The following is a 16,613-nucleotide window of genomic DNA, read 5'->3' as shown; positions in this document are numbered from 1 at the left end:
AGAATTAATAGTCACTAAGTCAGTCAATAGGCTGTTGTTTATCTATAACCCAGTGGTTCTCAACCTATTCAGGCCGTGACCCCCAAAAATAATCATAATTGAACTGGTAACGGACTGTACAATGAAAGATTATAGTCCTTTAAATTGGTTAATTTAGCAAAGCGTTAAAACTGCACATTACAAAATACGGTAGCTGATCTGCAGTGAAGCTATTTTCGCTATTTAAAAATGGTTTTCAAAAAAATAAATAAGATAAGTCATAAGATGTCGTGCAAAATAGAGAATATGTTTGATAAAGTGAGTGATACAGACAGCACAGCTAAAAATAAAATAAAATACTTGACCCTATTATAAATGAGTCTATCGTGTCTATCAAATTCATGCAGTTAACATAATTCACCACTATGTGTTTCAAGTTTCAATACAAAAATCCAATGTGTGGCCCTTCACTCACTTTATCAAAGTCAGTTTGGCCCCTATAGAAAAAAAAAAAAGTTTTTTATGACCAGTGAAGTCAAGACCTACAAAACCAAATCATCTGGGGAAAAAAATATAGTTTTTCTAAAAACATAATTCAATCATAATATCTCAGAATGTGACATATTATGCATGCAGAGTAGACTAATGATTATATTTCAGAAACTGATTCCATGGGAAATACATATTTCAAAATGATGGCAGACGCATATCATGTTTATTAACCACTTAAACCCCATATGGGTAACCAGAGTCCCTCAGGGCTCAATACTAGTGTCTTTTCTGTTTTGGGTTATTGTGGGGAAAGCTTTCGCTGAAAATAGCCGATCGACAAGCTCACAACGCGTCGCAGCGCGACGCGTTGTGAGCTTGTCGATCTGATATTTTCTGTGACCACAATACGGATGCTGGGGTTTTTAAGTGGTTAAAAATAATATTGAATATAGAAGTCCTAAGTACATTTGCTGTATCATTTTGTTTTGTTTATTTAGTCACAAGCTCTCTTTAATGCTTTTCATCAGTTAAACATTTATGAAAATCACAGACAGACTTAAAGGGCCACTTCCCTGATTTTGAACGAAAATCCTGTTTTCATGAAGTCTTGGACAAAATAAAGATGATTTGGCAGTGCTTCTATGTTTTTATTTTGAATTTGGAATGTTTACTCTATAGACTACTTGGACTACAGTGTTTCCTGTAAACTGTAGTTCCAGTCAGAACTATACTAATATCAGCTGGAGTCCTGTGTGACTATATCTTCTCATGTGTGTACGCTCCAAATAGTTCTCCTGTCCCTATTTTGGCCATTAAACAAAAATATGATTTATTTTTTGCTATATTTAACAAAATGTGTTATTTTCACTACTTTTGTGCAACAGTGTCACACCACGAAGTAGGGCATTATTTTAAGAAAAATCATATAAAATTGAAATATGGATATAAAGGTTTTCTACATAACAGCGACAATACAGTATTTTAGATAGTTTGAATGTGAGCTTGAACAAGCCTAAGTTTATCCAATAAAACATTAATATAATAAGCTGTACTTTTCATGTCATAGTCCTTTTCAAGAGCAGTGGACCTTAACCAAGAGATGAATGAAACAACACTCTGTTGGGTTGATAGTGTCCTCAAACTAAATATTGTACAAAATCATTATGCCTTTACTCTGATATTTGCTCAAGAAAAAAATAGTTTCATTTGTATTGACAGCAAAATCTTGCATGACTATAAGCAAACGAATGCCTCCTTGTGTCCAAAGTGAAACATAACCTGAAACAGAATCTCATATAATGTAACTTTGCATTCACAGTATTGTTTGTTTTTGTTTTGTTTTTAGAATTCCACAAGTTTAATAAATACGTACATTCAATTCTCACTGGAAAAGATTGACACAGTGAGGCTTGGAAAGGGAAAGCTAGTGATTATTATGAGGTCCTATTCAAAGGTCTGAGAGTGTTTTTAAGGAATGGTTCCTTGTTTTCCTTCCAGAATACAGTAGCCTATGCTTGCATAGTGTCTGTTACTTTGCTGTGAAAGAACATGAGGTGTTGACCGTTCCGTTGTTGAACAGAGATTTACTATATTCCATTTCCCATTTTAATGCTGACCTTTACTTAATCATTAATGAAGTTGTACAGTCTACCTTCTAGTGTATTTTTATTACAATAAAAGGTTATAGGCCTATAATTTGGTCTCTACACCTATATGCTTTTCTATTCCATGTAAACCAACAGCCAATGCCTAAAAGTGTGTATAATTTGAAACTTGTGTGTTCTGAGCTTTTTCATCTGGACCATGTACATAACACAGCAATGAATTACAGTAGGAGAGGTTTTAGCACACAATGTCATAGATGTTGTTGTTTTTTACAGTGAAGTCAAGACCTAAATAACCAAATAATCTGGGGGAAAACATATTTTGTCCATCATTCAACCATAATGTCTCAGAATGTGACATTATGTATGCGATTTAGACTAATGATTATATTTCAAAAACGGATTCCCTGGGAAATACATATTTCAAAATGATGGCAGACGCATCATGCTTGTTAAAAAAAAAAATGCGCAAAATACAACAATTACATTAACAGTATCAACTATGCTATGGGCTACACGTAATAGGATGGAATGCAACTCAGAAGTAAATTTGAGCGAATTCCAGTTTGCTTCCATTGAAAAGTGTACTGAACACTAGGTTACATGTTCATGTGTGTCCATGAGATCATGTGTCCCCTGACAGTTAAAGCTGTTAAACCAAAGGTCCAGTCGACTGTACCACTGTCCTGTCCACTGAGGTCACAATACTGAAGGTAATTCATTCATCATCCTTCAATTTGACAATGCTGCTGGCATTTCTCTCACTTAATCAGTAGGAACTTAATCTTGTTTCCTGAAATAACACACAATGAATAATTACATCAACACTTCAGGTCCAACACCAGCTGAACCTGAAGTGAGGGGACAAAAGAAAAGAGAATACAGATGACAAGCAATGACACACCAGCAATAAAGCATCACTGAATTGGCCACCAGATGTCACCCTTGTATCATTTTCAGGTCTCCCCTTTAGTATGATCAAGTTCACCTGTCCTGTCTTGCCATGACTTATTTGTAATCCTAGAGAGTATTAGAGCGTTTCACTATAATATATGAGCTCACTGGAGTCTGGAGGAAGTGGAGAGAGTGTGGAACTAGTGAAAAAGTCGAGATATTTGACTAAAATACACATTTTCTGCCATACTTTACCCCAAATAAATACCCCCGATTGTGTCACCACCAACAGGCTTTTCCACATGGAGGGGAAATGATGGTGTTGTGTGAGAGTCCAGCTGTACAACGTTCAACCACAAGCTGAACCTGTTTGTGCTACAAATTCAATGTTTCTTTAAAACCACTGCCTCCTGCAAACATCCAGTAAGTCCCTCCCTTTGCCTCTCCTACTTTTCTTCAGAAGAAACGAAACTCAGAGCTGTTGTGTGTTTCTCTCTCAGTCTCTCTTCAGAGTAAACCAAAGTGTTGTGTGTTTTCTCTCAGTGTGAGTGTGGTTGTCAGTCAAATGGCACAACAACAACAACAACAGACATGTGAGCTGGACCAGGACCAGTTCTGCTGTTCTGTCTGTCTGGACCTTCTAAAGGAACCAGTGGGTCTACCGTGTGGACACAGTTACTGTAGAAGCTGTATTGAGGGTTACTGGGACCAGTATGAGGAGACTGGAGTCTACAGCTGTCCCCAGTGCAGAGAGAGCTTCAGTCCCAGACCTGTTCTGAGGAAGAACACCTTGCTGGCTGAGGTGAGATGACCTTACAAGTTACAACCACACATTAAACTACATGTTCTGCTACTCAAAACTCCTTGTTGACTATTGTGATAGATGATTATACTATATGTTGGTTACTTACTACACATTATGTTATGTATGTTGATGTCCACACATACTAAGAATACTATTTAGATAGCATGTTAGACCAGTGGTTCTCAAAGTGGGGTCTGGGGACCCCCAGGCGTCCATGAGAGGAGTCCAGGGGGACCCGAACAAAATGTGTTAATAGAGCATCACAGTCTGTTTAACCACTGTAACCCTATACATCAGCTATTTGAAAATTGACGATCTACAAGCTCACAATGCAATGATATGCAATATTTTTAAAACATTTTAACAACATAAATCTTGTATGGGGGTCCTTGGCACAAACAATTTTTCATATGGGGGTCCGTGGCCAAATACATTAATTTGGGGGTCCTTGACATGAACATGTTTGAAAACCACTGGTTTAAACAGATGCTAGGTTTGATGGTATCTTAGTTTCTTTGCAGTCTACAGTACAAACATTATGCTGTCATTTTGTTGACTAGGGTAATTTACTCTGATCTTTGACTGTGTTAGTCACTGGTTAACCATTAAACTCTACTGTCGCTATTGTTGCCATGTCATTCATTGTAGGCAAACATAGTAGCAGATTCATAGGGTTCTAGTGGTTAAGAGTGTCTGCTAAACACTTACATTGTAAATGTTTTACAACATACTGTAAAGCAATCAAACTTTATGGAATGCAAAAAAAAAAACCCACAGTGTTCAGATAGTGTTACTATTATTATCAGATGAACTTACCTGTAATTTCTCACTGTGTGTGTTTATCACCATGAACCTCACAATGACTGTGTTGTATTTGTCATCAGTGAGTGACCTCCCCTCCTCTTCTCTTTACTTCCAGGTTGTGATGAAGCTGAGCAGTACAGGAGGTCAGCAGTCTTCTGTCTCTGCTGCTCTGCTGTACGCCGGTCCAGCAGACGTGGCCTGTGATTTCTGCACCGGAGCCAGACGTCACAAAGCTCTCATGTCTTGTCTGGCGTGTCTGGCCTCTTACTGTGAGACTCACCTCCAGCCTCACTACAATGTTCCGACTTGGAAGAAGCACAAACTAATCCCAGCCACCAACAAGCTGCAGGAGAAGATGTGCTCCAGTCACGACAAGCTGATGGAGGTGTTCTGTCGCACAGACCGCCAGTGTATCTGCTATCTGTGCACCATGGATGAACATAAGGGCCATGACACGGTGTCAGCTGCTGCAGAGAAGGCAGAGAAACAGGTAGGACCACGATCACTTGAAGACAAATCATAAGAGAGATCATGTTTTAAAGATAGAAGCTAAAAAAAACATGTTGGAGACATTGAACGCACAAATCAGGGCGTTGTACATTAAAAAAGTATTAAAGGATGAAGTACACTCCTTTTGGACCTAATGAAAAACATTGATAACTTTGATAACTTTTCATGAATCATATTTCAGCATTAATCTAGCAGGGGCTTAATATTGATATCTCATCCCTGCAAAAGCGTATTTTGGAGAGGTTACACAGTTGATACCTATTTAGACCTGAGGCCGATTCTATGAATGCCTTTTAAATCCTGACCTAAGTTTTCTGAAAAACTATTTTCTTTTCAAAAAATGTAAAATAAGAATAATATTGCTATTTAATGTATACAGCAACAACCACACACAGAGGTGAACCCGGCTGAAAGGTATAACGTTTAGGCGTTTCAGGTCTAAATGGGTTGAGATGATGTGTGGATCCAAACTAAACTGCCTCCAATTTCACTTGTTTTTACCCTGTACCCTGGATGAGTTCTCTTTCTCCTGATTGGATAGAATTGGTATCCCGACGTGAAGATGTGCTTTGTTTTCAAGCCAAACTGTCTCTGCCTGTTTCTTGCAGAAACAGCTGGTGACAATTCAGGAGGAAGTCCAGCAGAAGATCCAGGAGAAAAAGAAGGAGCTGAAAGACCTGAGACAGGTCATGGAGGCCCTGAACGTGAGCTGATATTATGATAATAGTTCTTGTTCTTGTGTTTACTGTGGAAAGAGGAAAGATTGTGATGCTACGTATAATATGGATGAGACAGAGCCATGTGTCATCAGAAGCACTAAAGCAGTGGATCTTAAACCAATTAATATGTATTTGGCTGCAGACCCCATTTGAAAATATTTTATGCCAGCAACCCACGTATAAGATTAGTGTTGTTAAAGGTAGGGTAAGTGATTTGCGTTGGTTAAAATAATTGTTAAATAGCTCTATATTCTGATAGTACTCATTGCTATAGAGTGTTTGTTCAGTATTAGGAGTCTCCTTGTCTCTCCACCTCTTTATTAAACAGAAAATGCATTTTCGTTTCAGTTTCAGTTTCATTTCCAATTTTATCCAACCAGGACAGAGAACTCAATCAGGATACAGATTAAACAAGTGAAATTGGAAGTGATGACACTAAGAAATGAGCATGCAAAATTGGAACTGGAACACTAAACAAATTAAGCTTAAAAATGGGTACTTTCTCCTGATTGGCTGAGATTTTGACACCTACCGAAAAATGTATTTTCTGTTTATTAAAGAGCTGGAGAGACAGGGAGACATCTGTTACTGAAAAAACACTCTATAGCAATGATTACTATCAGAATGTAGTATTTTAACCTTTTAACAAAATACTTTTTGTTTTAACCAAAAAATATCACTTACCCTACCTTTAAAATGTTTCAAAATTATTCATTCTTTTTCCCATTCTCTCACGAATTTTAGAAAATAGCAGATCTACAAACTCACAACGCGCCGCGGCGCATTCGCCATGTGTTGGGAACTTGTAGAACGGCTATTTTCAAATACTGTAGCTGATGTCCTGAGGCCGATTCTAAAAATGTCTTTCTGAAAAACGTATACTGCTATATCAGTGGTGCTCAAAACCTTTTCATGTCAAGGATAACACAAAAAGTGTGTGCGTGTGTGCGTGTGTGCGTGTGTGTGTGTATGTGTGTATGTTGTGTTAAGCAGAGCTCTGCAGAAGCAGCAGTGGAGGCCAGTGACAGGATCTTCAGTGAGATGATGTTGTCCATTGAGAGAAGACGCAGTGAGCTTAAAGAACTGATCAGAGATCAGCAGCAGACTGCAGTGGCTCAGACTGAGGCTCTCCTGAGGCAGCTGGAGGACCACATGGAGCAGCTGGAGAGGAGACATGCTGACCTGGAGGAGCTGTCCAACACTGATGACATCATCACTTTCATTCAGGTTCCACACATGGCATTTTACTGTTTGGTTTTGACTCATTTAGGAGAAATCTGCTTCATATTTTATTTCATTCCATCATGTCATATGATTCCATTCCATTACATCATAGTATATTACATGACATGGCATAACATGACATTATTAATGTTGGTAGTTACTAATACTAATATAGTTCTAGTATACAGTAGTTGTACAGACCACAATAACAATGTCAGAATTAGGCCTGTCACAATTATTACACAATTATTTGAGATAATCACAATTATTTTCTACAATTGTCATAATTGTAAACATTTTCAAAAAATAGAAGATCTACAAGATCAGCTTCTGAGCTTGTAGATTGACTTCTTCCACTGTTTATAACATTATTCAGTATCTACCCTGTACAATTTGTGTTCGTAGTGTGTGCTGGTTGAACAACAAGGACGTCAGCTCAACTCCACCAATTGTGATCAATATTCTAATCTATCTCTGTCTATACTGGTTTACTTGTCTTTCTCCAGAGTTTCCAGTCTCTCTCCAGTTCCAGTGGATCTCCAGTCTCACCCAGTGTGGTCATCTGTCCTCTGAGGTCCTTCACAGATGTGATTGATGTGGTGTCTGGTCTGAGAGACCAACTAGACAACATCCTGAAGACAACTTGGCCAGAGATATCAAAGAGAGGTGAGATTTAAATGCGTTTCTTGTTTTTCTAACCAGCCATCATAGTAAACATGGATTGATGAAGTCAGAAGGCAACTGGAGATATTTGAACTGGAGCAGACTGATGGTAGCCTGGTAAACCCTCCCTCCGGAAATCTCATTTCCATTTGAATCAAATGGAAATGAGATTTCCGGAGGGAGGGTTTACCAGGCTAGACTGATGGTACACAGTACACAGTACACAGTACAATTTAAGCAAGAATATTCCTCAAAGGAAAGATTAGGGTTAGATTTAAATGTATTTATTGTGTTTTAACCGGCCCCTACTGTACAGTCCATTTCTAAGTGTTGAAACAGTTTGTACAGGTGGAAGTATGTCTGGGAAGGTGCAATAAATTAGTGTGACCTGTGTTTCATGTCACCCGCTACAGTATATAAATGCACCCTTTACCATTTTTTATTATTATTATATTTTTGTGCTCAATAAATGATCTTGAGGAGTTCTCTCTCCTGATTGGATGAAATGTGTAACCCACCTGAAAATGTATTATAAATGTAAAATGAGAGACGGGGAGACAGCTGTTACTGAACAAACACTATATAATAGCAATGATGCTATAATAGCTTGAACTTTTTGACAAAACCCTTGGAACCCCTTGGAACTTCAGTTTAATCCATTCTTCAGTATGATGTCTGTCATATGCTATATATGTGACTGTGCCTTTAAGAGAGCTACGCTTCGACACTGCCGTAAAGCAGGCCTGTTGTCTTTTACGTCAGTCGTATGTTGTGACCTCCTGTAGGCTCACGCTGTATGTTTTACATGCCTGAAGTCAGCAGTAAAGTCTATTGGATTTGACCCTTTGTGTGGACATAGAAATCCTTTACAATGTCATGATGACCTTTACTGTTTTCTTGTGTCTCCAGTTGATGTTTTACATCCAGCGGAGCCTCAGACCAGAAAGGACTTTTTACAATGTGAGTCCATGTTGATGCAGGTTCTGAACGTTGAAGTTTCATTCTGATATGTTGTTATTTAAAGCTCTAATGAGTTTGATCTGAGAGACTAACTCTAAACACAATAAGGTTCATGAGGTTTGATTTTTCTTTTGTCGTGTGTTCTCACAGATTCCTCTCCTATGTCTCTGGACATGAACACAATAAACACAGATCTCTCCCTGTCAGAGGAGAAGAGGAAGGTGACTATAACACAACAACAACAACCTTACCCTGATCATGCAGAGAGAGTCTGTCTGAGCGCTGTTACTGGGAAGTAGAGTGGAGTGGTAGAGCGGTTCGTATAGCAGTCTGTTATAAAGACGTCGGCAGACAAACACGGTTTGGAGACGATGATAAATCCTGGCGTTTACAGTGTTATGATAAAAACTACAGTTTCAGACACAACAATGTTGAGACTAAAGTGTCAGGTCCTCTCTCCTCCAGAGTGGGGGTATACCTGGACCACAAGGCAGGTACTCTGTCCTTCTACAGTGTTTCTGACACAATGACCCTCCTACACACAGTTCAAACCACGTTCACACAACCTCTCTATCCAGGGATATGGCTTCATTACAATGGAGATACAGCAGAGCTGTGTAAGACATGGTAGACATGTTAAGAATACTGATGATGATACTCAGTTGAAAACTAAAGCTTGTGTATGAATGATGTGTACAGTATACTACACCATCATGATCAATCAATCCATTGTGTTCCGCTCATTGCATTTCTTTAATAAGCCTGCTGCAGACAATCATTATACAGTATGCCCTGTTATCTTGTTGATATTACTACAGAGCCCTCTCTCAGTCTGTGTACATTGGTTATATGGTTATGTAATGGTTCTCAAACTGTGGGTCTGGACCCCCAGGTGGTCCCCAAATGATTATAATTTTCTTAATGTGCAACATTGTTTTCTCACTCAACAGTAAACAAACCAACATACAGTATGTATAATGTATACAGGGTTTCTGTCCATTTCTAAAGTGACAATTTAAGGACTTTTAAGACCTATTGAATACCTCTAAAATTAAAACATGGCATTACTGCGTTAAAAGTAATCAACAAACTATACTAAGAAATTGTTAAACATTGGCCAAATACTTCCTCCTCATGGTGTCAATAGGGTATTGTGTGTCAAAAGTTAATTGATTTATCGCTTATAAAAATATATTTTAATATGATGTATATATTTTTTTACCCTCCCTTTTTTTCTTATTTTATCTCCCATTTTGTAAATACAGTAGGAACGTTTGAGTCCTTCAAACATTTACACACTTAAAACCTGCCATGTTAAAAACGAAAGAGGGGGGAAAAGCTTCTGTAATTTCTTTAATATCCGATCTACAAGCTCACAACATATCTGGCAAAATGAACAAAAGGTTTCAATTCATATAAAGGAGTTTGAGACCGTCAGGTAATCATTCTTCATTTCATCAACTTTACTTCATTTACACTGACTTGTTTTTTCAAAATGAATGTGAGCACTGTGGCTGCAACCCCTATAGCAGAGTGTTTTAGTCTTATTTTGAAGAATGTTTCTCTTTCTGTTTCTGTCTCTCTGTGAATGTTGTCTCCATGTTTAGTTGACGTTTTATACAGGATGTGAAGATAGATGTTAAATCAGGCTGAGGACTGAGGTGTGTGTGTGTCTGTGTGTGTGTGTGTCAAGTCAAACTTTTGTCTATGCTACATTGTTCCCTAGACAATGATAATAATTAAATATTATACATAGTGTAAATATGTTTGCTTTTATCTAGTTTTACTAACTGTACACTTAAACAATTTTGCTAGTAATCTTCAATACTTTTTCTATATACATGTAATTACTTTCCATCAGAGGCTTCCACACATAGATTCATAATGAATGACATCATTGACATGACATATCATGGGTTAATGACTCATTAACTTTGGATTACAACTGGACTTTGTATCATTTATTACTTTTTTTCCCGTTGCACAATGATGAATGAACTGTCTCTTTTCTTCAGTCACTTTATTAGAACTTCTTCAGCAAAATAGAAGACGTGTTCAAGTTCACATCACTTCCTCAATAGTACAATAGACCAGTGGTGTAACTAACTAAGTACATGTACTCAAGTACTGTACTTAAGTGTGACGGCCCTGCCCCTCTGCCTCCACTGTTGGCTAGCTGGCAGCCTCAGTGGTGATCAGTGCAGAGTGGAGCAGGCCGTCAGACCAACTCAGTACAGCTGGGTGAGGGGTTTTGGGAAGGTATATAACTACCTCTCCTACCAACCTCATGATCTCTCTCTTCCTTTGTCCTCCCTTTGAAGCAGTTGCCTTACACCTTTTTATACAACACTCACACAGCACACTCCATACATCCATACACTGCAGACATGACTGATTACTGACTTTCTCACACCTCATACCAGTTTATGTGTTTATTATTGCAATTCTTTATTTAATGTAGATCAATAAATATAACTTTAAATGTTTGACTTGTGTGTGGACTCCCTCTTTTGCCATGTATTCCCTAGTGCATGACAAAATGGGGGCTCGTCTTAAAAGTCAGTTTGTTTGTTTGAAAATTTAGAATTTGATCAGTTGATTTGAAATTGCTTTGGAATTTGTTTGTTGGGAGTTTCACACAAGGTTGTTTGTTTTGTTAGGAGCTGGGGAGAGATAGCATTAGGCCCTGGTGTGCAGAGTACAAGGTAGGTGTTGGGATGGGTATTACGGGGGGGTAGTGAACAGAACAAAAGTGTGGGAACAAATCCTGAGCCAGTTAGGGTACCGGTTGTTTTTTTCTTTAATTGATTTAACCTTAGTGTTTGAATAGCGGCGGATCTCGAGGGTCACAATAGGTGGCTGGAGGGGAGCATTCCTCATGCTCGGGTGCCGACTGTTAGGATAAGGTAGCTAGTTAGGCTAGTCTTATTAGATAAGTCAGGGGGGGGTTTGTTCCTATTTTGTGAAGTTCATCTGCACCTTGTATTACACAGACCAACACTGAGTTTAGTTTTTTTGGTAATCTGCACACAAATCAATATGAGTCTAGTGGTGAAAGATTGTGTTAAGTCAGTGGAGTTGTTAAATCAGTGTACGAAGGACCAGTTAATCGCTGCACAATCGAGATTACGGTGACAGGAAAGCTCAAGGAACCTATGACTGAAGAATATTATACTGTACAGGCTAACATGGAAGAATCTGGGGGTGATGGTGAATGAGGAGTTATGAGTGGTGCAAGTTCTATGGCTGGGTTAGTGTATCTTGAACATGGCTATGCAATTTGGCTGGCTGACAAACGTCTTCCATAGGTCTTAAAAGCCGGACCGGTGAGCATTTGGGGAATTCAGGGATTTGGGAAAATGTGACAAATTGGCCCAAACGGTGCTTTTCAGGTTGCATACGTTGGGTGGCCCAAACGGTGCTTTTCAGGTTGCATGCGTTGTGGGTTAGTTTCAGTTTGTCATTTGGCCGTTGTGTGTTGCCTTGGTTTGGCAAAAAGCACACTTTGTTGGCGTGTGCCTCCAAGTCCAGTTGAGGACACTTGGTCCACGGACTAAGCCTGGCATAATGGCTTAAGTCTAAGTTCATTTGGATGTTTCATAAATTATTTGGGTCCTAGATCCTGAATTCCAGATACATGGTGGCTTGCCTATTGGATTCAAGTTGCTCAGTCAATGAAAAACATGTCGAAAACCCAGTCAGCTGTATTCTGTCATAGAAAGCACTTGCACTGACTCTTGCACTTCAACATTTTGAGGTTTGTGGTCAGTTTTCACTGGCCGTTTGAAAATATCAAGGCTCTGTGTTCAACTCCTGTACTGGCCGCTACCCGTTTGGAGGAGTCCTTTTCGTTATAAGTAGATGCTGTGGGGGTTGGAGCTGCACTTTTGCAGACAGATGACAGAGTGGTGCCTTTCTTTTCACGAAAGGTCAATTCTTATCAACTCAACTATTCAGTCATTGAGAAGGAGGTTCTGGTGCCAATATTAGTTTTGCAGCACTTTGATGTGTATTTGAATTCTGGTTTAACTCTACTGGTGGTTTACAAAGATCACAATCACAACTCCACTGACGTGTTTGCATTATTTTTGCAGCCTTATGGTATGGATATTCGCCATTTCAGAGGTGCTGAGAGCGTGATAGCAGATGCACTGTCTCATTAGGTTTTGTGTTGACCTGTTTTGCTGTTTATCCTAATGTTTGTTGTTTTCTCCACTATAGACTGTCCTGTCTTTGGCTCTCTTAATTCGCTCCTGTGTACAAAGGTTGCTGAGTCTGGAGGCAGGATGGTGTGGCAAAGTGCAGTGACAGGTATTCAGGGGTATATAGCCTACAGGTGCACTTATGTGTTGGTAATCTTTATAGTGAGGTTGAAAATTGATGTTTTTGGCTCTAGGGGCATTGTTATAAAGTAATAAGTTGACGAGTTGGCTATTTGAATTTTTATTGGTACGTGTGTTATTTGGTATATTGTTGGTTGCTAATTTGTTTTTTTTGTTTCTGTAGATAATGTGGTGGAACCCCATTTTTATGGAGGGGGGTGTGACGGCCCTGCCCCTCTGCCTCCACTGTTGGCTAGCTGGCAGCCTCAGTGGTGATCAGTGCAGAGTGGAGCAGGCCGTCAGACCAACTCAGTACAGCTGGGTGAGGGGTTTTGGGAAGGTATATAACTACCTCTCCTACCAACCTCATGATCTCTCTCTTCCTTTGTCCTCCCTTTGAAGCAGTTGCCTTACACCTTTTTATACAACACTCACACAGCACACTCCATACATCCATACACTGCAGACATGACTGATTACTGACTTTCTCACACCTCATACCAGTTTATGTGTTTATTGCAATTCTTTATTTAATGTAGATCAATAAATATAACTTTAAATGTTTGACTTGTGTGGACTCCCTCTTTTGCCATGTATTCCCTAGTGCAATTCTGAGGTATTGTTACTTTAACGTAGTACTTCACATTTTCAATACTAAACGTTTTATTGGACAGAAATGTAAAAACAGCACGAGTACAGTCAAACACTTTGTCTAAAAGGATAACACCACAAAAGTCCTTGCGGTCTTGTTTCCATTGGGGTCCTAGGTACTGGGGGCATTGACCCTTTGACTATCTTAAAACTACATCCCATCACTCAAATACCCCTTAATTTCCTCTGAGATGTAGTGGAGAATTAATAGTCACATAAGGCGGCTTTCCATATACATGGACTTACCTAGCCCCACCCCACACCGCCCACCACAGCGACGGTTTCCACTACAATGAAGTGGGTAGAGTGGTGTGTAAGTGGTACTAAACTGGTGCCTAAAAAGTACCCAGTCTTGGGTAGGTCTGAGCTGGGCTAAGCGGGGCTAAAGCTCTGCTGCTACTGATTGGTCGGCTCACAGCTGTGTCTGTCCACTCAGGTCTCTGTAAAATGTAAACACTACGGTAGCAGTGTTGCCATGTCCACTTATTATAAGCGACATTGGGCTTATTTTTCTGTAAAGTTGCTTGTAAATATTGGTAGTACTTTTACTCCACTACAATTATCTGAAAACGTATTAGTTACTAGTTACTAGTTACTTTTCAGATATAAATGATTACATTATAAAACATACATTAACCACTTAAGCCCTATTTTATACCTAGGCTATTTGAAAATATCCGATCTACAAGCTCACAACGCATCGCATCATTGTAGATCTGCTATTTTCAAACATTTTAGTACTTACTTTTGGTACCTTAAGTACATTTTGATACCAATAGTTTTTGTACTTTTACTCAAGTAATTCCAGACTTTCACTTGTAGAGTGCTTCTACATTGCAGTATTGATACTTTTACTTACAGTAAGTAAAACATTTGAGTACTTTTTCCACCACTGCTTATTTCTAAAATGTAGTTGATTATTTGGGGCTTGTTTCCATATGTTGTTGAAACCAGTGGTTCTTAAACATTTTCATGTCAAGGACCCCCAAATGAATATGTATTTGTCAACATTATATGTATATATATTTTTTAAATAGCAGATGCACACACTCACAATGCGTCGCATCGCTACGCGTTGTGAGTTTGTAGATCTGCTATTTTCAAATAGCCGTAGATAGTCGCTTCTTTTGGGATTGTTTTCATAGACCTGATTGTTTTTTTCTGCTAAACCTGGCAACAATGAATGTGCGACGATACACGCTAATAATGTTTTTTATATAAGTGATGGCAACGTGTTTAGACACCACACAGGTCTTCCCAACAATAGCGAAGATTAAAGTCAGGGTGAACATGGCCAAATAATAACTTAAGAGCCAAACTAGCTCTGAGGAAGCACGCTAGCATTTAGGCTAACCCTGTAGCCTGAGGCTAAGTTGGTGTGTTAAAGAAAGGGGCGTTGATTTCCTTCGGGAGGGGAGGGGAGGGTGGGGATTTTGCGAGTGGGGACTTTTGTGCAATGGAAACGCAAGACATTTTGAAGCGGTGCGGTGCGGTTCTGGACTGTACTGGACAGTGTCGTGCTTAAGTCGGTCAATAGGCTGTTGTTTATCTATAACCCAGTGGTTCTCAACCTGTTCAGGCCGTGACCCCCAAAAATAATCATAATTGAACTGGTAACAGACTGTACAATGAAAGATTATAGGCCTTTAAATTGGTCAATTTAGCAAAGCGTTAAAACTGCACATTAAAAATACGGTAGCTGATCTGCGGTGATGCTATTTTCGCTATTTTAAAATGGTTTTCAAAATAAAAAATAAGATAAGTCATAAGATGTCGTGCAAAATAGAGAATATGTTTGATAAAGTGAGTGATACAGACAGCACAGCTAAAAATAAAATAAAATACTTGACCCTATTTTAAATGAGTCTATAATGTCTATCAAATTCATGCAGTTAACATAATTCACCACTATGTGTTTCAAGTTTCAATTAAAAAATCCAATGTGTGGCCCTGTTTGTTTATTAACCACTTAAACCCCATATGGGTAACCAGAGTCCCTCAGGGCTCAATACTAGTGTCTTTTCTGTTTTGGGTTATTGTGGGGAAAGCTTTCGCTGAAAATAGCCGATCGACAAGCTCACAACGCGTCGCAGTGCGACGCCTTGTGAGCTTGTCGATTTGCTATTTTCTGTGACAACAATACGGATGCTGGGGTTTTTAAGTGGTTATAAATAATATTGAATAAAGAAGTCCTAAGTACATTTACTGTATCATTTTGTTTTGTTTATTTAGTCACAAGCTCTCTTTAATGCTTTTCATCAGTTAAACATTTATGAAAATCACAGACAGACTTAAAGGGCCACTTCCCTGATTTTGAACCCAAATCCTGTTTTCATGAAGTCGAGGACAAAATAAAGATGATTTGGCAGTGCTTCTATGTTTTTATTTTGAATTTAGAATGTTTACTCTGTGACATCACAGGGTGAACCTCAGTTCCTCCTATAGACTACTTGGACTACAATGTTTCCTGTATACTGTAGTTCCTGTCGGATCTAAACTAATATCAGCTGGAGTCCTGTGTGACTATATCTTCTCATGTGTGTACGCTCCAAATAGTTATGCTGTCCCTATTTTGGCCATTAAACAAAAATATGATACATTTTTTGCTATGTTTAAAGAAATTTGTTATTTTCACTACCTTTGTGTAACAGTGTCACACCACAAAGTAGGGCATTATTTATTTTAAGAAAAAAATCATATAAAGTGTAAATATGGAGATAAAGGTTTTCAGCATAACCGCGACAATACAGTATTTGATGATGCAAAATCCAGTTTGCTTCCATTGACAAGTGTACTAAACTATAGGTTACATGTTCATGTGTGGCCATGAGATCATGTGTCCCCTGACAGTTAAAGCTGTTAAACCAAAGGTCCAGTCGACTGTACCACTGTCCTGTCCACTGAGGTCACAATACTGAATGGAATTCATTCATCATCCTTCAATTTGACTGGCATTTCTCTCACTTAATCAGTAGGAACTTAATCT

General features: G+C 38.8%; 1 protein-coding gene across 1 annotated transcript; it reads left to right on the top strand.

The window, feature by feature from the left end:
* Positions 1-3,487: 3,487 nt before the first annotated feature.
* LOC308101750 (tripartite motif-containing protein 16-like) lies at positions 3,488-9,316 on the top strand. The gene is made up of 8 exons (XM_080451217.1): positions 3,488-3,771; positions 4,694-5,068; positions 5,697-5,792; positions 6,801-7,034; positions 7,538-7,697; positions 8,604-8,654; positions 8,805-8,938; positions 9,120-9,316. The coding sequence occupies exons 1-8, from the start codon at positions 3,535-3,537 to the stop codon at positions 9,174-9,176; spliced, it is 1,344 nt and encodes a 447-aa protein (XP_080307343.1). The 5' UTR covers positions 3,488-3,534; the 3' UTR covers positions 9,177-9,316.
* The last annotated feature ends 7,297 nt before the right edge of the window (positions 9,317-16,613 follow it).

The sequence above is a fragment of the Gymnoscopelus braueri genome (genome assembly GCF_963280865.1).
Source record: "Gymnoscopelus braueri genome assembly, chromosome: 15".
In the NCBI taxonomy this organism is placed as follows: domain Eukaryota; kingdom Metazoa; phylum Chordata; class Actinopteri; order Myctophiformes; family Myctophidae; genus Gymnoscopelus; species Gymnoscopelus braueri.
This window is presented reverse-complemented; position numbering and strand designations above follow the sequence as displayed.